Genomic DNA, 25,504 nt, shown 5'->3' with positions numbered 1-25,504 from the left:
TGGTTTTGTTTTGTTTGAGACACAGTATCACTGTATTGCCCAGGATGGTGTGCAGTGGAATGATCACAGGTCATTGCAACCTCAACCTCTCCCAGCTCAGGTGATCCTCCCACCACAGCTTTCTGAGTGGCTGGGACTACAGGCACGCACCACTATGCCTGGCTAATTTTTGCATTTTCTTGTAGAGATGGGGTTTCATCATGTTGTCCAGGATGGTCTTGATCTCCTAAGCTCAAGTGATTGCCTGCCTTGGCCTTCCAAAGTGGAGGTGATTTTTATATATAACATGAACTATGGGTCCAATTTCATTTCTTCCTATATGGATACACCACCAGTCCACTGCATTTATTAAAAGAACTGTCCTTTTTCCCTCACATTGCGTAGGATTAGCTGCTAATTCTTAACCCCTTCATCTCTTTATTGTAAAACAGAAGAAGTAGACTAAATCAGGGTTCTCAACCTGAAAGGTTTTGTTAAAATGCAGATTTCTAAGTCTTATCATAGACCAGGGATGTGAGAATGGCAGACGGGATGGAGGCTCACCATAGGACTCTGGATGTATAAGCTCCTTAGCTAATGCATATGCAGCCAACCTGGCTCCTGCCAACAGATGGACACTCTAGGGGAGTCACTGGCAAAGATCTCCATGGAGTCCTCCAGTTTAAGATATTTTACAAGGTCTCTGGACTATTTGTTTCTTACAACATATTTGGGAACAAATGTGTATAGAAGTCACACTGCAAAGAACTACAATGCATCTCAAATTCCACAAACTACATGATTTTATTTATAAAATTCAGCACATCACTTATTATTGCCTATGTCAATTGCAAACAGTCCTCAGTTACAGCTCTCATTTTTCAAAATAAAGATCTTTGAAAATGTCCTCAGAGCCAAATATTACTAAATATCTTATTAAGTTGATAGCCCATGGGCATTGACAGTTAACACTATGGAAAAAGAATTAATATAAAACAATATAAAAGTATTAGAGACAATTAGCTTATCAATATTACCTTCATTCCATTACTGGGATTTTTCACGTAGTAACTTTTATTCGTGAAATGATTTCATTTACAAAGCTATTATTCTTTGCTATTACTTCAGCTTTTAGCTGTTTTAACTTTATTGTGATGTTTTCTTCTGACATTTCAGTAAAGGGCATTTGTTTCACCTTGGACAGGAACTCCTGAATAATTTTTTCACCTTGCTGAAAAACATGTGAATGTCCCATTAGTAATTAAAATATCTTTTCTAAAAGTCTTGTTAGATCGTGACAAATTGTTTCATTTCCATATAAACACATCATCCATTTTAGAAATTTTTTTTATTTTTCGTATTTTTAGAGACAAGGGTCTCACTATGTTGCCTAGGCTGGTCTCGAACTCCTCCCACATTAGCCCACCCAATATTTGAAGAACATATTTATTATTTATGTGTGCACTGTCTAGTTCCCAAATTCCTTCACCTTTATAATTGATAAACTTTAATCCTCTGTGAAAAAAATAATTCAAGGTTTACAAAGAATACTGGAAGGCAAAAACCGTCACTGAAAAGTTAACACATACAGAAGATGTTTCTTTTTTATTTTATTGCCAAGTTATTGCTGCTTCAGAGAGCATGAATATTACTTGCTATGTGACTCTTGGGCAAATTCCTTAACATACATTCCTCATTCACAAAATGGGAATAATGTTACCAACCTCACAGGGCTCAAAATACATTATAATTAATGTTATCAAAAGTACACAACGTCTATTTTAATTGGAAACAAGGGATTACATAAGAGTCTGCCTAATCCTGGATCACTGAAAGCTATGATTTCAACACATTAAAGTGCAAATACAAAGACCACTTCATATTTGGGATGGCAGCCTGCCATACCTAAAATTATTAACAAATTATATTTCTCCTGCTTGAATAGGTACAGCAGATAAAACTACACTTTTCAGGCTCAAAAACCATACACATCATTTATTATTATTGTAGCAACTATCTATCCTTCACATAAGAACAATAAGAAATTCACAGGTAAAAGCTAAAAACATGACAAGTAAAAAGTTGTCACAATGTATACTGCAGTAAATGTTTCCAGGACCAGGCAGTGAAATAAGATTCTTTTATTTCTATAATTGAAGAGAACTAGTAATCCTCTAATTAAAAAAAAAAAGGGGGGGGCCGGGCGTGGTGGCTCACACCTGTAATCCCAGCACTTTGGGAGGCTGAGGCAGGCGGATCACGAAGTCAGGAGATCGAGACCATCCTGGCTAACACAGTGAAACCTCGTCTCTACTAAAAAACACAAAATATTAGCCGGGCGTGGTGGTGGGCACCTGTAGTCCCAGCTACTCAGGAGGCTGAGGCAGGAGAATGGCGCGAACCCGGGAGGCAGAGCTTGCAGTGAGCCAAGATCACACCACTGCACTCCAGCCTGGGCAACACAGAGAGACTCCATCACAAAGAAAATAAACTAATTAATTTAAAAATTAGGCATATGTTTGAGTCTTTCTGTGTGAACACCCAAATATGACCCATACTCAAAGAAAAGCCACCATAAAATCCATTTCTCCCATGAGAACTGAAACATCCCATCCATAATGGCTTCTTTGAATAAGTATTTGTCATATGCCACTTTATTCTCTGTGTCACATTTGTTATTCTTATCTCCCCAACTAAATTCTAAACAAATAGAGGGCAGGAATTATGAATCATGCTTTCTTATTTGTCCTTTTCTTACCTAATACATAATTTAATAACTGAACTTGATATATTCGTTCATGAACAAATATGCACCTAGCTATAGTCCATAATAACTAATTTTAGTGAAATGACTAATTTTAAACCTATTCCTTTACTATATTCCTTTACTCCTACTTCGGTACTTGAAATCGAATCTTGATTATGCAGATGTATATACTGCAGAAATCAAAATGACACAGAGATGGATTCTTTGCCATCAAACAAATTGATTAAAAATTAAGCACTAGACGGAGGCTGAGGCAGAGATATGGACGTAAACCCGGGAGCCGAGCTTTACAGTGAGCTAGATGCCGTCACGCGACTCCAGCCCGGGCGACAAGAGCAAGACTCTGTCTCAAAAAAAAAAAAAAAAAAAAAAAAAAACATAAGCACTAGAAACACAGAGGGGAAAAAAAACACCAAAAAACCTTCATCTAGTGTCCTGTTTATATAATAATACAGAAGCTAAGTTAAACTATGAAAACAAACTGACAAACCTCTCTTTCCAGATAGCACTTCTTTGCTGCTGGTTCCATGATATCATATCCTTGTGCTTCTCCAATATACTGAAACTCTTCGAGTTCCAGGGCTTTCTGTTTAGCACACTCTATTACATGCTTAGGGAAATTAGCAAGCTCTGCAACATGAATCCCAAAACTTTGATCACAGACACCTATAAGAAATTTGGGGAAGCGTGAGGAGACAGCATGAGAAGAGACAGCAATTTATGTAAATGGAATTTATCCTTCTCACCTTGTCATTAGAAAACTTAATTTTGGATTACTTCAAATACATTAGCCAAATGTATCAGAGTAACAGTTAAAGGAATTTTGATTAAGTCTCAAAAGAAAAGTGATTATGACTTGGCACACAGTGCTGTATTTTATCCTTGACAAACGTAGAAAAAATAAAATAGGAGATGAAAAGCTCAACAGATAAACCTTAAAGGAGGCTTAGATAAATATCTTAATCTAAAGAAAATTAATCAAGCCAATATCTCTGAGGCTTTCTCATTTCATGGGAAGGGAAAGGAGGGGAGGAGAGGAGAGGGGGAGGGGAAAGGGAGGGAGAAGGGAAGAGGGAAGGGAAGGGGAAGTGAAGAGGAAGGGAAAGGGAAGGGGCAAGAGAAGGGAAGGGAAGGGGAAAGGAAAGGGATGGGGGAAGGGAAGGGATGGGGCAAGGGAAGGGATGGGGCAAGGGAAGCGGGGAAGGGAAGAGGGAAGAGGGAAGGGAGAAAGGGAGAAGGGAGAAAAGGGGAAAGGGGGAAAGGGGGCAAGAGAGAAGGGGAGGGAGAAAGAAAGACATGTAAAAGTGTCACTAATTTGGAGTAGCATTTAATTAAAATATTGATTTATTATTTGCAGGAAAGTTAAAACTGAGTCAAGACTTTTAAGCATTTAATCAAATGATGCTTGCAAAGTTACTATAGAGCTGTTTTGCCGCAATTATTTATCAACTGTAAAGAATTTTTTGGCTTTGTCATGTATCTCATGCATTCTAGAACTAGATACTTTGCACAACTAAAGGAAGCAAACAAAAATAAAGTAGAAGCAAATGTTTGTTAAACATCCACAGTGAAGGATGAAGTTTTTCTATCTTCACACTTCATCCGGCCTTTTAAAAAATATTCTGAACACATTTCCATTGCTTACAAAACACAAGCAATGATTTAAAAGCAAATTTCATGCTGTCAGATCTACTAAAAGTTCCCGAATTCTACAGCAATAATAATAATGACGCAAATACGTTAACTCAAAAGGATTCCCAATGAAGTATAAATAACAAAGGATAAAGAACCAAAATTATCTCACTCATCTCACTCATATGTAACCAACTGATGCAGAAAAATGTGTTCATGGAAAATCAGAGTGCCATCTGAAAAAGTTATTCTGGTGACTAATGAAATCAATCCTTATAGTATGATTTTTAAAACCTTTGAAAGCCTTCTCAAGCCTGTAATCCCAGCACTTTGGGAGGCCGAGATGGGCGGATCACAAGGTCAGGAGATCAAGACCATCCTGGCTAACATGGTGAAACCCCGTCTCTACTAAAAAATACAAAAAACTAGCCAGGCAAGGTGGAGAGCGCCTGTAGTCCCAGCTACTCGGGAGGCTGAGGCAGGAGAATGGTGTAAATCCGGGAGGCGGAGCTTGCAGTGAGCTGAGATCCGGCTACTGCACTCAGCCTGGGCGACAGAGCGAGACTCCATCTCAAAAAAAGAAAGCCTTATATTATGTTAATCTCATCAATACAGGGATCTGACTAAATCCCAAGCCCATGAATAACAAACTTTCCTGAAAGGATGAAATAACAATAGATAAGTCACTCTGCATGTGAAAATGACTATTTCAAGATTTCTGGAAACCCCAGTTTTAAATGAACCTGTTTTTATAACACACTCTTGAGCATAAAATAAGCTAATTATAATGAAGATTTTGTTAAACAATAACAGCTAGAACTTTGGAACTTGAAAGCATATTGGCCGGGCGCGGTGGCTCACGCCTGTAATCCCAGCACTTTGGGAGGCCGAGGAGGGTAGATCACGAGGTCAGGAGATCAAGACTATCCTGGCCAACATGGTGAAACCCCGTCTCTACTAAAAATAAAAAATTAGCAGCTGGGCATGGTGGCAGGCGCCTGTAGTCCCAGCTACTTGGGAGGCTGAGGCAGAGAATCACTTGAAACCCGGGAGGTGGAGGTTGCAGTGAGCCGAGATCACACCACTGCACTCCAGCCTGGGTGACAGAGCAAGACTCCGTCTCAAAAAAAAAAAAAAAAAAAAAAAGCATATTGTTTGTTATCCTAATTCAACAAGAAAACATACTGAAATGGGAGGTAGCAGAAAATCCCTTCATGGTGATGTTCAAGAGTACAGATAATTCTGACCAGGCGCGGTGGCTTGCGCCTGTAATCCCAGCACTTTGGGAGGCCAAGATGGGCAGATAGCCTGATGTTGGGAGTTCGAGACCAGCCTGGCCAGCATGGTGAAACCCCATCTCTACTAAAAATACAAAAATTAGCCAGGCGTGGTGGCAGGCGCCTGTAATCCCAGCTACTCGGGAAGCTGAGGCAGGAGAATCACTTGAACCCGGGAGGCAGAGGTTGCAGTGAGCAGAGAATCATACTCCAGCCTGGGCAACAGACCTAGATTCTGTCTCAAAAAAAAACAAAAAAAAACAAAAAAAAACAGATAATTCTTTCTGTGAATGCTTTAGAATGAGTGGTCCTACTAGGAGATACAGAAATATGTACATGTTCCTGCCCCCAGACTGTGAATTAAGAGGTAAATGGGTTCTATAAAAACATCAACAATTTATACTAACTTAGAATAAGGCAATTACTGATGATTTCAAGGGTAGTAAGTTTCCCATTACCAAGTTCTGAATTTAGAGTACTCCAATAGTACGTACCTTTCTTCACCTGATAAAGCATAGTTAAGGTCTCTTCAGTGGTGAGTGCTGTGACATGTAGATTATTAACAGTTGGTATCTGATTGGCCAAGGCAGTAAGCTCATGAAAATGGGTTGCAAACATGCAAAAAGCACCAATCTTTGTTGCAATGTATTCTGATATAGCCCATGCTAACCCAAATCCATCGTAGGTAGAAGTTCCTCTTCCCAATTCATCTATGATTATTAATGAATCTTTGGTTGCCGACCTGAAGCACATAATTACATGAAATTTCCCATCACATAAAATGTGGTAACATACACATACAAAAACAAAATTAAGACAATACATTGGGAAGGATACGCCACAAACATAATAGATTAATTATCTTAATATATAAACAAAGTCAATAAAAAGCACTAAAACTTCAACAGAAAAATGGGCATGGGCCAGGCATGGTGGCTCACGTCTATAATCCCAGCACTTTGGAAGGCCAAGGTGGGAGGATCACTTGAGCCCAGACCAGCTTGAGCAACATAGTGAGACCTTGCCTCTAAAAAAAAAAAAAAAAATTAAAAACTAGTCAGGTATGGTAGCACACACCTGTGTGTGTGTAAGAGGGAGGGTGGGAGGGAGGGGAAGGCAGGAAGGCAAGAAGGCAGGAAGGAGAAAAGGAAAAAAAGGGCATGAACATGAATAAACAATGGATGAAAGGGAAAACAGATTTTGAATAAACATTGTTTTACATTATCAAGCACACTAGTAGTAATCAAAGGAATTCCAAGTAAGGCAGCTATCATTCATTTCATGCCAATCAAATCGGCAGAGATTAAAAAAATAAAAATAAAACTGAATGAAGATAAGATCAGGGTGTGGTGACATGGATACTTGCATACACTTTTGGTGGTTACGTAAATTGTGTGCCTGCCACAGTCCTACCAATACCAGCTATTACCATTCTTCTCTCATTTTAACCAAATATATGTAAGGGGTGAAACTTACACATATTTGCTAATTTTCCTGTGCTCGTGTGCTCACTGGCAATTTAATTCTTTTTCTGTGAGTTGCCAGCTAACATGTTTTGTTTATTTCTTTAATCTTTTAATTCATGAATATTAACCTGTTGCTTAATTACTACACAAACATTTGTATTGCTTTTATAATTCTTCACAAACAACAGAACCTCAAAGAAGTTAAATCAACACATAATTTACTAAGCACCTACTATATTCAATGTACTTTAGAAGATACTAAGAAACAAGGAGGATCACAGTGGTTCATGCCTGTAATCCCAGCACTTCGGGAAGCCAAGGCAGGAAGATCACCTGAGCACAGGAGTTCAAGACCAGCCTGGGCAACAGAGTAAGACTCTCTCTCTCTAAAAAACTTTTAAAAAAAGAAGGAAAAAGATACCAAGAAATAGAAGGTATAGTCCCTACCTTCAAGGAAGCTCCTGAAAAGCGAAATAAAGACAAAACATTTCAGTAATGTCTAAAACAAAAATGTGGTTTAAGTTACAGGCATCTCAAAGAGGAGTTCAGAGAAAAACACCCACCTTAGGGTCGTATGATGAGAAAAATCGCTACAGAAGTAGAATTTCCATCATCAGGGACTTAAAAATTAGAAAGAAGTTGGATAAAGGGCAAGAAGGACCATTCCAGGAAGTGTGAACAGGGCAAGCGAAAACATGGTAATGGAGATTTACAAGGTGAGCTAGTACCAGTAGCTTATAAATTGTCTACTTAAAGAGACAACTTTAAAAATCAAAGTTTTCCATAGCTATCATCAATCACTCTTTTAAGATAATACAAAGTATATAAAGTCCACAGGAAAACAACTATTAAACTAAGACAAACATTCTCAGATGTTTTTACATGAGAATCTGCAAATATACTTCTCCTTCTTACAGGACAGAGACATACATTTCTGTCTTCAAGGGACTAGGAGATGCACTTACCTGAGAATAGAAGCAGTTTCCAACATTTCAGCCATGAATGTGGAGACTCCTTTCAACTGACTGTCACCAGCCCCTACCCGGGCCAAGATACAGTCCACAATGGACACTTCTGCAGACTCACATGGCACAAAACACCCAATTTGGGCCATGAGTACTATCACCCCAGTTTGTCGAATATATGTAGATTTACCTCCCATATTGGGGCCTACAAAACAAATTATATCAGAAATCAAGATTTTAAATTTCTTTCTGCTACTAATAAAGGGACTGTTAGTCCTAAGCTGTACAATGATGACTAATCATGTAGGTTTACACTGACATGGCATACAAAAGCAGAACCACAGGCTGACCAAAGATGTGGACAGAGTTACTGCCCATATTACCCCCAAAAGCAATGCTATTATTTCTTCAGACAAACTGATACTGGGCCTTTCATCAAGAGAAGCCATGAAAAATATACCTGTAATTTGACTCTGGCCTAGAAAGACCATATACACATTTCCCATGGCTCACAAGGCTGCCTGTGGGATAATTTATTAACTTCCAGAAAAGTAGTGCAGGCCTAACTGATTAACTCAAAACTGTTACTCATTAGTAAATGAGGTTACTAGTGAGTGTATCAGTATGGTCAAATCTTTCAAATCACTTAAACCCCACACAAAAACCTGAAGACAGGATCCTTCTTTTGAAAAACAGGCAATTTATTTGTTGGGGTTAGATTATACGAACAACTTGCAAATCCATTTGGGGAAAGAAAATACAATCAACCGTTTCCCAAATATATTTGCCCCAAAACTCCTACTTCCTTTTTTGTTTTCTAGAATCTAGTTAAGATCTCTCAAACATCTTAGTGGAGACATGATACATGAGTCTATATGCAAGGCTAGTTTTTTTGAGTTTCACATGAATATAGCGCCATGTTTTAAAATAATTCGTACCCTAACCTGAGGTCCTCCCATAGCCAATTCGGCCTGACCTTCAAAGACCTCAGTATTGGAGGACTGGCTAAAGGTAAGCTTTGAGTGTGAAGGGATGTTTGTTTCTAAATGTTCTGAACCCGTGGAACAAGTTTCAAGGAATACATTATTCTCTCATAAGCTTTTATCTCACCTTCTAAATCTTCCCTCTAATCCAAATGTGAATAGATTACTAACTGGTAAGAATATTATGTTCTCTTTCTAACGTTAAGAACTGTGAATTTTCTCCATCAATTTTAAATATATTTCTATTCCAAGATAAAAAACAAACAAACAAACAAACAAAAAACATGTTACCCCACAAAGGCCAAAACCAGGTTTTTTTTACCAGTAATGATGTGGAACATCTGTTTATCTTTTTCAAAGTATATATCATTAGGAATAAATGTGATTTCATCTTGAACTTCAACACAAGCATGCCTGGATGCTTTTAATATAATTCTTCCTTGTCCTTTCTCCAAAATGGCTGGTCGTACATATGGAACAGGTGCTCCATTTGACACATGAGCAAAGCTGACAACAGCATCTAGCTGAGCTAACACATCATTGAGTGTTTGCATTGGTTCTACATAGCCTGTATAAAAATAAAAACAGAAAATGTACACAGGAATACTGAATAATAAACAGATATAAGCTGTAAGAATACATTTAATCCCCCCATTTGGGAATTCAAAACCCATTTCCTAACTTACACTTTTTTAAAAAAATTAACAAAATTAGCCTTAACAAAATTTGAAAGGAACCCACCTAAAACTCAACATAGGGTTAAAATGTGTTGCTACATCCTTCCCCATTGTGAATAGCTATCAAAAACAAAGTACTGGCTGGGTTGAGCGGCTCACACCTATCATCCCAGCACTTTGGAGGGCCGAGGCGGGCGGATCGCATGAGACTGGGGATCACATGAGGCCAGGAATTCAAGACCAGCCTGGCTAACATGGCAAAACTCCATCTCTACCAAAAATACAAAAATTAGCCAGGTATGGTAGTGCACATCTGTAATCCCAGATACTTGGGAGGCTGAGGCACCAGAATTGCATGAACCCAGGAGGTGGAAGCTGCAGTAAGCTGAGATTGTGCCACAGCACTCCAGCCTGGGCAACTCTGTCTCAAAAACAAACAAAAACACACAAAAAACAAAAGTAGAGTACCTTCCCTTATCATTAAAATATAAAACTATACAGCTGTATATAAAGAAATGTGGGCCGGGCGCGGTGGCTGAAGCCTGTAATCCCAGCACTTTGGGAGGCCGAGAGGGGCGGATCACGAGGTCAGGAGATCGAGACCGTCCTGGCTAACACGGTGAAACCCCGTCTCTACTAAAATACAAAACTAGCCGGGCGAGGTGGCGGGCGCCTGTAGTCCCAGCTACTAGGGAGGCTGAGGCAGGAGAATGGCGTAAACCCAGGAGGCTCTGAGATCCGGCCACTGCACTCCAGTCCGGGCGACAGAGCCAGACTCCGCCTCAAAAAAAAAAAAAGAAATGTGGTAGAGCTTTAAAAAAGAAAACTAACAGGGAGACATTTTGATAATATATTGATTAGGTTAAGAGAAACGGTGCAGTGATATCCAAGACATTCTCTCAATTTTAAGACACACCTTTTTCTATATTTTAAGTATCTGAGAAACCAGAATGACACCTCAAAATCACCATAAGACACATGTAAGCAAAAAGGTAGCATGCTGAAATGTGACCATCAAGGCCTGGTATATTGTACAAACTGACCGTAAGACAGTTAGTTTGGCTTTCTTTTTTTTTTTTTTTTTGAGACGGAGTCTCGCTCTGCCACCCAGGCTGGAGTGCTGTGGCCGGATCTCAGCTCACTGCAAGCTCCGCCTCCCGGGTTCACACCATTCTCCTGCCTCAGCCTCCGGAGTAGCTGGGACTACAGGCGCCCGCCACCTCGCCCGGCTAATTTTTTTGTATTTTTTAGTAGAGACGGGGTTTCACCGTGTTAGCCAGGAGGGTCTCGATCTCCTGACCTCGTGATCCGCCCGTCTCGGCCTCCCAAAGTGCTGGGATTACAGGCTTGAGCCACCGCGCCCGGCCAGTTTGGCTNCACCTTTTCTATATTTTAAGTATCTGAGAAACCAGAATGACACCTCAAAATCACCATAAGACACATGTAAGCAAAAGGTAGCATGCTGAAATGTGACCATCAAGGCCTGGTATATTGTACAAACTGATCGTAAGACAGTTAGTTTGGCTTTCTTTTTTTTTTTTTTTTTGAGACGGAGTCTCGCTCTGCCACCCAGGCTGGAGTGCTGTGGCCGGATCTCAGCTCACTGCAAGCTCCGCCTCCCGGGTTCACACCATTCTCCTGCCTCAGCCTCCGGAGTAGCTGGGACTACAGGCGCCCGCCACCTCGCCCGGCTAATTTTTTTGTATTTTTTAGTAGAGACGGGGTTTCACCGTGTTAGCCAGGAGGGTCTCGATCTCCTGACCTCGTGATCCGCCCGTCTCGGCCTCCCAAAGTGCTGGGATTACAGGCTTGAGCCACCGCGCCCGGCCAGTTTGGCTTTCTTTAGTATCACATGCAGAGAATGTCAGCATAAATTTAAATCTCTAATTGTCACTTAAAACATTTCCAAGATTCTACTGTTCTAGAGTATTAAAACTAAACGCTATTAATAGGTACATTTAAAAAATCTCTGACACATGCTAGACAAAAAACATGAAGAAAATTAACAATGCTTTAATTTTTTTGAAAAGATTCTAAATGTTAACAGGTTGGAGGGGCTGGTACATGACCCACATGTCATTCAGACTATCATACAGCTATCAATCATGTTAAAAGCTTCACAGAACATTCAAGATAAAAGCGTTTAATTCTAGGAAAACCAAAAATTATTAGTTTAATCAAGGGGCTGGAAATTTAACTCATTTTTTATTCCCTTGTTCCCCGTAACAGCGATCAAATGTTTTGAAAATAAAAATCAGCTTAACAATGGGGCCAAGCAGACATAATTATCTTCCTCTGTTTCAGTATATCTTTTTTTTTGGAGACAGACTCTTGCTCTTGCTCTTGCTCTGTCGCCCAGGCTGGAGTGCAATGGTGTGATCTAGGCTTACTGCAACCTCCGCCTCCTGGGTTCAAACGATTCTCCTGCCTCAGCCTCCCAAGTAGTTGGGATTACAGGCACCTGCCGCCACACCCAGCTAATTTTTGTACTTTTATAGAGACAGGGTTTCACTATGTTGGTTAGGCCCGTCTTGAACTCCTGACCTCAGGTGATCCACCGGCCTCAGCCTCCCAAAGTGCTGGGATTATAGGTGTGAGCCACTGCACTTGGCCTCAGTACACTTTTAAAATTTATTACTTTTACCGAATACGTTTTTCTAAAAAAAAGAAAGGAAGAATTCACACTACCCTATTATACAGCAATATAAGCCTTTAAGAATTAAACATGAGTGAAGTACTTGCTATAACTACTTTAAAACTTGTAAAATTGCTAGCATACTGACAAGAATAAGTGTATAGTAAAAAAAGAAAACTAGGCTGGGCAAGGTGGCTCACGCCTGTAATCCCAATACTTTGGGAGGCCAAGGCAGGAAGATTGCTTGAGTCTGGCTTCAGCAACATAGTGAGACCTCATCTCTACAAAAGATAATTTTTCAAAAATTAACCAGGTGTGGTGGCACATGCCTGTAGTCCCAAGCTACTTGGGAGGCTGAGTGGGGAGAATTGCTTGCACCTAGGAGGTTGAAGCTGCAGTGAATCATGATCACACCACTGCACTAAAGCCTGGGCAACATGATAAGACCCCATCAAATACATACATACATACATACATACATACATATATACCAAAAGCAAACCAAAGCATCTTAATTAAGAGTCTATACTTGGCATGTCACATAACTGGCTCTTAACCTTTTGTGACTTAATTGTATGATAGAAAATTATAAAAGTGATCCATTACACTTTTTGAGATGGAGTCTTGCTCTGTTGCCCAGGCTGGAGTGCAGTGATGTGATCTCAGCTCACTGCAAACTCTGCTCTGTTGCCCAGGCTGAAGAACAGTAGCATAATTATGGCTCACCACAGCCTCGACCTCCTGGGTTCAAGTGATTCTCCTGCCTCAGCCTCCTGAGTAGCTGGGACTACAGGCATGCACCACCACACCTGGCTAATTTTGGGTGGAATTTTTGTAGAGTCAGGGTCCCCCTATGTTGACTAGGCTGGTCTCAAACTCCTGGGCTCAAGCAATCCTCCTAGCTCAGCCTCCCAAAGTGTTGGGATTACAGGTGTGAACCACCATGTCCAGCCTCCATTATATTTTTAAATACAAATATTTCGTAATATGTAATATCAGACCAAGAAGTTTCATTTAAATTCAGGTTGACTTCTAATATAAAATCTTCAATTTAAATGTTAAAATCTAAAAACTTTACCCTGCTAGGTGCTTAATAAATATTATTTTTTAAGGAAGATCCATAGTTCAAATAAATGGTATTTCCAGGGTTCTTTAAAATGCAATCTAGCCTAAGAAACATAATTCAGCTAGAAGATTATTATGTCACTGCTTTCTGATACAAACAAGCAAAAATGTAATCTTTACAAATCAATTCCATTCATTTCAACAATACATAAAGTGTATTAAAATAAAATCTTTTGAGTTTTATGTTTTCTTTTGATTTACTATGACAATTCATAATAGCAACACAATTTACAGAATTATTCATGCACATAACCTTTTAAAAAAATATTTACCCTTAAATAATTTAGCATGCATATCCTGAGAACAAGGACATTCATAACACTACCATTTCACACAAGAAATTTGACACTAACACCATATTGTCTCATATTAAACTTTCTCAATTCCTCCCAGTAGTGTCCTCTATAGCTATTCCCCAGCTCCAACCTCTAAATTGGGGTCTAATCAACAACTGTCTACTGCGTTTGGCTGCCCTGTCTCTTTAAGACCTTTTGATTTCTTTTTTGCTGCCATGACATGGACATTTATTAAAGTTCATGCCTTGAATGCACCACAATCTAAATTTATTTGAATTTTTACTTGTTTAAAATCAGGTTAAATATTTTGGTCAAGGATACCATATAGGTGATACTGTGTCCTTCCTTCTATATTATACCAGGAAGTACATGTCATTTGTCCCATGACTGGTAATCTTAACTTTAATTACTTGGGTAAGGTAGTTCTTGAGTGTATTTTTTAAAGGCACAATAAAGGTTACAGTCAACATACACACCATGATCGGCAAAGCCTTCCACCTTAACACATCACCACCTACCTTGTGCTAAACATATATTCATTCCATTCTAAGGGCAATAACATTGTCAGGTTGCTGCGTTTCTTTAATTACATGAAAATGATCTCAAATGGTGCCACTAGAATGAACTCAAAATCTACAAAATGACACACAGAACTCAAAAAGGCTTGCCTCGTGTGTAATTAATATTTGCTTTTCAGTGTTATTTACTTCCATAACCTAGAGCCTCATGAGCCCACAGATGACCCAAGACATTAGTATGTTGTAGGCCCTAGTGTTTCCTTTCCTTATTACAACTATAGTAAGTTTTGTGCTTTTCTGTCATTTTTTGTTTCTATGTACAAGAGTAATTTCCAGTTATGTGTCCTACCGTAACACACCATGCCTTATTTTATATAGGAAACCTAACATATTAAATAGTCAAAATGTAATGGCTTTAGAAAATAACAAAACACACTTCAAATATCATGATTTTTTTTTCTATTACCAAAAGCCAGGCGACATTCAGAACATTACTATTTCTATTAAGTTTACCTGAGGAAATATTGACAATTTCTTTAACAATGGCATCCTGGGCTTCTTCATATTCTGTTTTATTTTTGGTATACTCTTCATTTAAAGAAGTCAATTTGCTGCAAATCAAGGTAATAGTTTTATTAAAATTATTAAAATGTGTACTAGAAGCAATGTGTACTACATGAAACATATCCAAAGTATCCTATGAAACATCAAAACAATAATTAAAATGGAAATACAAGTGGAAAACGGACAACTCCTTAGGGACAAATGTGGTTAGAATTCAATTTATTAACGTTCTTTTATGCTGTTTGGAATAGCGCAATGGCACAATTCCTGCTATAACTATATTCCCCTGAGTAAAAATGTGACCTGTGCCCTTATTACAAAATATTTAAATGGAATCCTTATTTAAGATTGAAGTCGGCCAAGCGTGGTGGCTCACACCTGTAATCCCAGCACTTTGGGAGGCTGAGGCAGGTGGATCACCCGAGGTCGGGAGTTCGAAACTAGCCTGACCAACATGGAGAAACCCCGTCTCTGCTAAAAATACAAAAATTAGCCAGGCATGGTAGTGCGTGCCTGTAATCCCAGCTACTCAGGAGGCTGAGGCAGGAGAATCGCTTGAACCCAGGAGACGGAAGTTACAGTGAACCAAGAACATGCCATTGCATTCCAGCCTGGGCCACAAGAGGGAAACTCCGTCTCAGAGAAAGAAAAAAAAAATTAAAGCCATTACCCCTTTTAAAACACAAACATAGGCAGGGTACCTGTAATCCCAGCACTTTGGGAGGCCAAGGTAGGTGGATCACCTGAGGTCGGGAGTTTGAGACCAGCCTGACCAACATGGAGAAAACCCATCTCTACTAAAAATACAAAATTAGTCAGGTGTGGTGGCGCATGCCTGTAATCCCAGCTACTTGGGAGGCTAAGGCAGGAGAATCACTTGAACCCAGGAGGTTGTGGTAAGCTGAAATAGTGCCATTGCATTACAGCCTGGGCAACAGGAGCAAAACTCTGTCTCAAAAAAAAAAAAAAAAAAAAAAAAAAAAAGAAAGCAAAGAAAAAACAAAAAAACCCACAAACAAACACACAAACAGTATTTCTCATTACTGTAGCATAAATATCTTTCAATACTAAAAGTTTTCAAAATAAGAAAAATGGGTTTTGTTTTGGTTTTTTGAGACGTAGTCTGACTCTGTTGCCCAGGCTGGAGTTCAGTGGTATGACTGACTCACTGCAACCTCTGCTTCCCGGGTTCAAGCGATTCTCATGCCTCGGACTCCAAAGTAGCTAAGATTACAAGCATGTGCCACCACATCCGACTAATTTTTATATTTTTTAGTAGAGATGGCGTTTCACCATGTTGGCCAGGCTGGTCTCAAACTCTTGACCTTAAGTGATCCACCCGCCTCGGTCTCCCAAAGTGTTGGAATTATAGGCGTAAGCCACCATACACAGCCAGGAAAATGTCTTGAAACTAAATCTTGTTGAGCAATTTGAAGAGAAAATTAAAATTAGAGGTTGAGCCGGGCACAACGTCTGTAATCCTGTAATCGCAGCACTTTCGGAGGCCAAGGCAGGTGGATTGCTTGAGCCCAGGAGTTCAAGACCAGTCTGAGCAACATGGGGAAATCCTGTCTCTATTAAAAATACAAAGTAGTGGGGCACACCTGTAGTCCCAGCTATTTGGGAGGCTGAGGTGGGAGGATGGCTTGAGCCCAGGAGGTGGAGGTTGCAGTGGGCCGAAATTGTGCCACTGCACTCCAGCCTGAGCGACAAAGCCAAACCCTTCACCAAAAAAAAAAAAAAGAAAGAAAGAAAAAGAAAAAAAGAAAACAAAAAATAGAGGTTGACATAAAAAATAAGGAAGATGAGAATAAGAAAAAAATATTAATTGGAATCAAGAAGGGAATGAAACTAAGAACAAAAAGAGGTGATGTAAAGGAGAAAGAAAGGAGAGAAGTAATTATCAGCAATGGGAGAAAATCAGTTCATCAAGATGATAATTGTGGCCTTGATGGAATCACTCAATGGCACAGCAGACATGTATAGCTCAAGAACAGTACAGGGGCAAGTAGCAGCACAGACTACTATGAAACAGGCAAAAAAAAAAAAAAAAAGAATTAAAGAAATGCATGAGGGAAAGACATTATAAAAGTGAGACCACTGTGTAAAGGGACAAGTTGCAAAATATAAAAGCAGAGGCAGGCAGGGACCAGATTCTACAGGTCATAACCTAGTGAGTGACTTTTTCACTTTTGGCATCATGTGGCCATTCAGTCCAATCTTTTTTCATATGTTATAACTAACCCACAAAAAACTTGAAGATGATTAGAACACCCCAAAAGTTGTATCTTATACAAGCTAAAATATATACATTTCTTGAACCAGGAGGATTCTAGTGTGCTGGAAAAACAACACACCTAGATTTGGCAACAGAAGATCTAAGTTTAGGCACCCACCAGCACTAGCCGTCTAACTGAGGAAAAGCGAAGTCTTAGCTTCTTCATCTATAAAATGAGAAATATACATATCTGCTTTATTGAGAGTTACGAGGAACAAACTAATTACTAGGGTGTCTGAACACCTAGAATGTCTGCATATAATAGACACTCAAAGTACTTGTTAAATAAACAGATGACGGGGATCATATATATATAAGCTACCTGTAAAGTTCTGGGAAAATTCAGGAGGGGAAGGAGTAGTTTCCAGAACAGTACAAAAGGAGAAGGGCTTTAGCCTCCCCCTACCATAAGTCACAGAAGATTTTAAATATAATTTAAAATTTAAAATTTTTTTAATTAATTTAAAATAATTTTTTTTACTTAGCAATAATTTGCTTCACGGACTTCCTGAGATTAGTCAGAAAAATGGCAGGAAAAAACTGTTAAGATTTGTTTCAACATGAAACAAGATTAAAAAAAAAAAGCTAGAATCTAGTGAATGGCCTCATATTTCCCTAAACTAATTTAAACATCCAACTGAAATACCAGAATAATTTTTTTAACTTGATAAATGATAGCAGTTTTCTTACAAAAAATAAACATGTGGGTCAGGCACATTGGCTCACACCTGTAATCTCAGCACTTCTGGAGGCTGAGGCAGGTGGATCACTCGAGGCCAGGAGTTCGAGACCAGCCTGTCCAACATGGTGAGAACCTATCGCTACCAAAAATAAAAAAAAGGAACCAGGTGTGGTGGTGCAGGCCTATAATCCCAGCTACTCAGGAAGCTGAAGCATGAGAATCGCTTGAATCCGGGAGGTGGAGGTTGCAGTGAGTCAAGACTGCATGCCACTGCACTCCAGCCTGGGCGACACAGCAAGACTCCGTCTCAGAGGAAAAGAAAAAAAAAAAAAGATAAAAGAAACATGAAAATAAAGCTGAGATATAAGCGGGAACTAGCTCTAATAGATATGGTAACACAGAATAAGTGATAAAATATATTTTGCATAGACAAAAGAATGATGAGACAAGGTAAAAGTAGACTCTTTAAAACAGACCCAAAGTACCACTTCAGTCAGTGGGGAACAGATGGATTATTTAACAAATGGTATTGGGACAGCTGACTGCTATTTGGAAGAAAGCTTGACTCTTACCTGATGACTACATTAGTAAAACTTCCTTCCTATCATAGAACATTCACATCATGTTAGAGCATTCAGGGAATTAATAAAGGGTTAAAAATATAATAATGACTTGCAAACCTGTTGGTAAATTTAACACCGTTCTTCTGGATATCTACAGTACTAAAGTTTTTATTGTTACGAAGGACTTTTTCTTCCTTACAGGTTACACGAAAGTAATATCCAAACTGTGCACTGGAATCCAGTTTAATCTGTTTGCCAGGGTCCAAGCCTTGATAATCAAGAAGAAAAGAAAAGAAAAAGTATTCCATAAATACCTACAGCCATTTTTCAGTGTAACTCTAAAATTATTTAAATAGTGAAAAACATATTGTTATTATATGACAACACAATTATTATCTAACCAGAAAAGATTCAAATACTACTTACTTGAAAACTACATAAATTATGGATATCTACTTATAAAATTCTCAACTCCCTTATGAATGTTAGTTTCTGACTTGAAAGCTGCTTTCTGGGTAAACCTATCCAAGGCTGCAGAACACCAGCACTGGGCAACACATTTGCCCCAGTTGTTATGAGCACATGAAGATGGATTAAGGTATAACCCCACCCTTGTGGAGTTATGCATGAGAATTATTTTCTTAACCAAAGTTATTTCTTTGGAACTAATATAGAGTATAATTAATGTGACCAAATACAATTTCCAAACAAAAACTTGAGACTCTGACAATGAAACTCTAGGAAAACTAGTGCACATATTTTCTGTTAAGCACAGGAAACTTCACAAACCAAATGATCTGATTGATATGTGAACGGAAAATAAATCTCGGAACCCCAAAAACATTAAGCCGAGGGAAAAGTCAAGCTGGGAACTATGTCAGACAAACCTGCCTCTCATCTTATTCCTAAATAAGACAGCAACAAAGATTAAAAAGCTACATACCTCCCTCACAGTTTGCCCACAAGGAAATTCCTTGTGAGCCTCCAGATGTTCACTCTCAAACAACTCTGTCGAATTTCACCCTAGCAATGTAAACTGATAGCTTATCTTCACAGGTGAGGGACAGAAAGTCATCCCTCTGCTCACCTGACACAAATGGATTTCTGATTGCTTCCTCTGCCCTATTGTTTATGTAAAAATGCAGATTCACTGAGCCAGACTATTCAGTGAAAGTCAATCAAGGACTCAAAATAATGCAACCTTTTGTCTCTTATCTACTTATTACCTGAAAGCCCCTTGCTTCGAGTTGTCCTGCCTTTCCGGTTAGAACCAATGTACATCTTACACATGTTGACTGATGTCTCATGTCTCCCTAAAATGTATAAAAGCAAGCTGTACCCTAACCACCTTGCACACGTTGCACACGTGTCATCAGAAACTTGTGAGACTATATCATGGATGTGTTGTTAACCTTGGCAAAATAAACTTTCTAAATTGGTTGACACCTGTCTCGGGTATTTTGGGTTCACAATCAGCTAGACTTTCTGCATCAAGAATTTCTGGGTTTTTATAAATATGTTCCCTCTTCATAATTTCATTAACCAATATGATCTCTAGACCGCAAACTAAGAGAGAGGGAGAGCGTATTTACAAATGTACTTGCTGAAGTGTGGCCATCAAATGTTAGTAGTAGCAAACAACTAAAGACAGACCTCGCTTGACCAGTGAGGAAAGGGAAAGTAGAGACCCATCCAGAAATAAAATTGGACTGATCTGAACAAAGGAACCTCTCAAAACATTCAAAGGGAAAGAGTAGTTCCACAATGAAAGACTGCAAACAATCAGTGATCAAAATTTCAAAACAAAGGACCATGTTCATGAGTATGTAATGTAGTTTGCTTATATATGCATTTCACTGCAGTGTTAACAACAGCAACATCACTAAACATGAAAGACAATGGTATTTATAGAATACTGTTTATTTAACACATGTAAACCGAGGCTGCCATGAGGATCACAACTTTATTTAAAATGAGGCTCACATCCTCAAAGTGTAATGGCATTTCTGATGACACGTAGGTCTAAGAATTAAAGCAATGAATCCAACATGTTAATGCTACAGTAGAATGTGGTGAAAACCAAAGAAATTAAATAATTTGTGAAGAGCTTCAGAAAAAGTTTCCCAGCTGAAACGAGAACTCGTGTTTCCCAACTCCCAGCCTAATGCTTCTTATACTACAGTTACAGCGTTTCTGTCTCAATTTGAGTGCTATTTATGTTGTTTTCAACATACTTTTTAATAAAACAAATTTACTTAATTTTAAATGAAATTAAACTTAATTTATACCGCAAAAAACAAGTTTTTGCCATTAATTTTCTAATTAGCACTCAATAAAATAGATCAAAAAATAGGCAATAATTTAATGTATACTATGATGCATTCTTTTTTTTTCCTTTTTTAAAGACAAGGTGTCACTCTCACTCTGTCCCTCAGGCTGGATGGAATACAGTGGTACTATCATGGCTCACTGTAGCCTCAACCTCCCAAGCTAAAGCAATCCTCCCACCTCAGCCTCCTAAGTAGCTGGGACCACAGGTGTGCATCACCACACCCAGCAAATTTTTTTCCTCTTAATTTTTGGTAGAAATGTGGTCTATGTTGCACAGGCTAGCCTTGAACTCCTGGGCTGAAGTGATCCTCCTAAAGTATTGGGATTATAGGCGTGAGCCACTTGTGCCTGGCCAATGATGCATTCTCTTTTCTTATTTTGAGACAGGATCTCACCCTGTCACCCAGGCTGAGTGCAGTAGTGCAATTATGGCTCACTGTAGCCTCGACCTTCCTGGCTCGAGTGATCCTCCCACCTCAGCCTCCTGAGTAGCTGGGACCACAGGCGCATGCCACCATGTCAGGCTAATTTTTGTATTTTTTGTAGAGACAGGGTTTCATCATGTTGCCCAGGCTGATCTCGAACTCCTGGACTCAAGCAATCTGCTCATCTTGGTCTCTCTCAAAGTGTTAGGATTACTACAGGCGTGAGCCACCATGCCCAGTCCAATGATGCATTCTTAACAGGATTCTTCCCTCATAAAACCAATTATCAGCAGAAAAACTTCCAGCCAAACAAGTTAACATACAGTGAAACACAGAAATCTGAAGGTACTTTAACTTTCTATTAAGTCAAAAATTATTAAGGAAATACAAAATAACTTTAACTCCAGATACATAAACTCTCTGAGCCTTAATATCCTTAGCTATGAAATGAGGAAGGTGGACTTTAATGCAAAGGTTCTTAATTAGGGATCTAGTCCATGTTTGGACTCTCTACAGAAACTATTTGCAAATTTTTTACGTATGTAGGTATGGGCATCAGATTATCCGGAAATTTATTACTGCTTAAATACACTGTTTATTCTGGATTTCTAAACTTCTTTGTACTGAGCACCTTACACATGTTTGATGAAAATTCAGAGGAGAAAAAAGTGTGAACCCATAGGGAATTAATAAGCTGGTATGGAAGACAGACTTTTTCCAAAAATTGGCATTAATGAAGTGCTTGGAAACCCCAAAACCAAATCAATGCACTACTCCTAGGAGAATCGGGCTTGGTGATCCTCCTAGGAGTATCCTGTTACCAGTGGAGCTGACATTTAAAATAGGGCTTGTTTAAATTACATCACACAAGGGCCCGTTGGGCGATTCTGTTTGACAAGAATGTGGAGTCATCATCTTGGGGACAGGAAACTTATAAAATAATTCTGGCATCAATACAGACAGACACTGTATAGACAAAAGAATTATTCCAACCTCCAATGACCCATTCTTACCAAGATCTCTGGCTGCACTTATTAATGTTGACTGCATCTTCTTTTCCAAGTCATTCATTATTTCTCTTAATTCACTGAGATTAGGATCAAATGAAGGTTTTACAAGGAATTCATGGTTTTCCACCTGCAAACAGAACAAAGTGACAAAATCCTATAAATAATCGGTAAAGACAGAAATTATAAAGCAAATATTTCCTCCCACTTAAATTTTACTGTTTTCAGTTAAATAATTTGCTATCCATAAGTTATTCAGTCACAACTATTAAGGAGTTTCTATTTATTGATATGGAAAATTCTGTTCATTAGGACTTCAGAGTTCTATATGTACAAAAACAATTCATATGAAACAGATACAGTGCTGATGATGTATATGTCCCTAACAGTATTCTACATTTTATTTATATTTTTCCTAAACATTTAAAATGTTCTCCCTAAAAATTACTAAGTAATGTTCAATGTGCAGAACTTGTAATAGTTGTATGTTGCCCAAACCAAGGATATACCCTAGAAATCTCAAAAAGCTCTAAGAAACGAAAGAATTTTATTTCTTAAAAGTTCATCAAAATCTCACAATTTAAAAACATACTTGTAAGTACTTTGTTTCACTAAATTCTTACCAGTAATAACAGCAAGAAACCACAACGAAAAATAGATATCATTTACAATAGCAAAATACATAAAATACTCAGAAACAAAGTCTTGATTATATAGGACCTTTATAAAGATAATTGCCTATTGGAAGATTTAAAAAGAAAAATATAAATGTTAAATTCAACTGATTAAAAAACTACAAGAATTGAACCGGCGCCACGGCTCATGCCTGTAATCCCAGCACTCTGGGAGGCCAAGGCAGGTAGATCACTTGAGGTCAGGAGTTTGAGACCAGCCTGGTCAACATGGTGAAACCCCATCTCTACTGAAAATACAAAATTAGCTGGGCATAGCAGTGTGCACCTGTAGTCCCAGCTACTCGGGAGGCTGAGGCAGGAGAATCACTCAAACATAGGAGGCGTAGATTGCAGTGAGCCAAGATCGTGCCACTGCACTCCAGCCTGGGTGACACAGCGTGACTCAGTTAAAGAAAGACAGAAAGACAGACAGAAAGAAAGAGGTAAACTATGAAAAGAAAACTAGATCTAATATTAATAAGCTATGTATTTCCACAGATTGTCCAATAGGAATTCTTTTTTGAAACCAAACAACTAAAATTTACATGAAATTGTGAAAGAACATCTAAAAAAAGAATGAAGTGTATCCTTACTAGGCATTACAATTAAGCAGACAATTATGTATAGAAGCTTAATATAACAGAGTGAGTCCGTTCTCTTGATTTAAATTATTCAATAAATGAGGTTGAGAGAAATTGTTCCTAATTACTATCCACTTAGAGAGTACACTTTCACATACCAGAAGCAAACTATGCAAGGAATAAGGAATTAAAATCAAATTACAGAAAGCTAGCAAAAAAGAGAATATACATAAAATAACTTTCTCAATTTAAACCAACCAAAAGAAATTCAATATAATATTAAAATTTAAAATTTTGGCCAGGCTCGGTGGCTCACGCCTGTAATCCCAGCACTTTGGGAGACCAAGGCGGGCAGATCACAAGGTCAGGAGATCAACACCATCCTGGCTAACACGGTTGTCTCTACTAAAAATACAAAAACTTAGGCGTGGCGGCGGGCCTGTAATCCCAGCTACTAGGGAGACTGAGGCAGGAGACTCTCTTGAACCTGGGAAGCAGAGGCTGCAGTGAGCCAAGATCGCGCCACTGCACTCCAGCCTGGGTGACAGAGTGAGACTTCATCTCACACACACACACACACAAAAAAAAATCAAATTAAATTTAAAAGTAAATAAAATCCAGTTATAAGTTTTATTTTGCTTAAACTTATGGTTAAAAAAACCTCACAAAAAAATGAAAAAATAGATACCATATTAAAAGTGTTTTAAAAGTACTCTGACATAGCTCTCTTACAATGAGACAAAATGTAAGGCAAAAAAGCATTACTAATTAAGGATAGAGTCCCTAAAGAATAATGAAGATTCAATTCACCACAAAAAACAACAGCTCTGTGCCTCACATATTAACCAAAAACAGAACTAGATGGAGAAACCCACATCTTTCTCAGTAACCCAGCAGATCAAAAATTAGCGAGCACATGTAGACAATGAAATGAAAAAACAATCCCAAAAGTAGAGTACACATCAAATTTTAAATACATGGGGAACTTTTATGAAACGGATACACACCAAGCCTGGACATTTAAAAATATACTTCTAAATAATTAACAACCAAAGAACAAATGATAATTGAAATAAAATACTTGGAGTTGAGTAAGAAATTATAGCTCTCTAAACTCACACTTGTAATCCTACAACTTTGGGAAGCCAAGACAGGAGGATTGCTTGAGCCCAGGAGTTCAAGGCCAGCTGGGTCAACATAGCAAAAACCCTGTCTCTGCTAAAAAATAAAAAAAATTAGCCAGGTGTGGTGGCACACGCCTATAACCTCAGGTACTCAGGAGGCTGAGGTGGGAGGATCACTGGAGCCCAGGAATTCAAGGCCTGCAATGAGCTATGATCAAACCACTGCACTCCAGCCTTGGCAACAGAGCAGGATCCTGTTAATCAATCAATAAATTAATAATTAATGTGGTATGTCCATAAGGGAATACTATTCAGCTATAGGAGGAGATATGATCTGGGTATGTGCCCCCACCCAAATGTCACGTTGAATTGGAATTGGAATCCCCAGTGTTGGAGGTGGAGCCTGGTGAGAGGTGACTGGATCATGAGGGTGGTTTCCCCTGGGTACTCTTCTCATGATAGTGACTGACTTGTCCTGAGATCTAGTTATTTAAAAGTGTGTAGCACCTCCCCCCTCTCTCTCTTGCTCCTGCCCATCGTGTAAGACATACACTACAAAAGAACTACTCTTGATCACCATAGACTCTTAAATCACTGGAGATGGCACCTTGATTTGGGTATGCATAACAAACCTTACTAAAACAACCCTTATCTTCCATTAGTTTGCCCAATATATTAACCTTCCCACAATTTACCACCCCTCAAAGCTCAAACCTCTTTTCTTCAATCTTGTTGGCTCTCCACAATTTATTATCTGACATGGTTTGGCTGTGTCCCCACCCAAATCTCATCTTGAGTTGTAGCTCCCATAATCCCCGTGTGGCATGGGAGGGACCGGGTAGGAGGTAATCGAATCATGGCGGCAGGTTTTTTATTTTTATCATCTCTACAAATAATTTAAAAATCAAGGCCGGGTGCGGTGGCTCAAGCCTGTAATCCCAGCACTTTGGGAGGC

The 25,504-nt window shown here is 38.9% G+C and overlaps 1 protein-coding gene across 1 annotated transcript in view; it reads right to left on the bottom strand.

The window, feature by feature from the left end:
- Positions 1 to 759: 759 nt before the first annotated feature.
- The window catches only part of MSH2 (mutS homolog 2), a 75,455-nt gene continuing 50,710 nt past the window's right edge, over positions 760 to 25,504 (bottom strand). Inside the window, exons 9-16 of the mRNA XM_017848022.1 lie at positions 22,177 to 22,300; positions 18,525 to 18,675; positions 14,834 to 14,931; positions 9,392 to 9,637; positions 8,087 to 8,291; positions 6,150 to 6,397; positions 3,237 to 3,412; positions 760 to 1,210 (exon numbers count right to left, since the gene is read on the bottom strand). Of these exons, the coding sequence (XP_017703511.1) occupies positions 1,040 to 1,210; positions 3,237 to 3,412; positions 6,150 to 6,397; positions 8,087 to 8,291; positions 9,392 to 9,637; positions 14,834 to 14,931; positions 18,525 to 18,675; positions 22,177 to 22,300 (1,419 nt within the window). The 3' untranslated portion in view covers positions 760 to 1,039. The remainder of the gene's footprint in view (positions 1,211 to 3,236; positions 3,413 to 6,149; positions 6,398 to 8,086; positions 8,292 to 9,391; positions 9,638 to 14,833; positions 14,932 to 18,524; positions 18,676 to 22,176; positions 22,301 to 25,504) is intronic.

Source organism: Rhinopithecus bieti, unplaced genomic scaffold (genome assembly GCF_001698545.2).
Source record: "Rhinopithecus bieti isolate Rb0 unplaced genomic scaffold, ASM169854v2 scaffold_30687, whole genome shotgun sequence".
Classification (NCBI taxonomy): Eukaryota; Metazoa; Chordata; class Mammalia; order Primates; family Cercopithecidae; genus Rhinopithecus; species Rhinopithecus bieti.
Note: the sequence above shows the minus strand (reverse complement) of the source record. Positions and strands in the feature narration are given on the sequence as shown.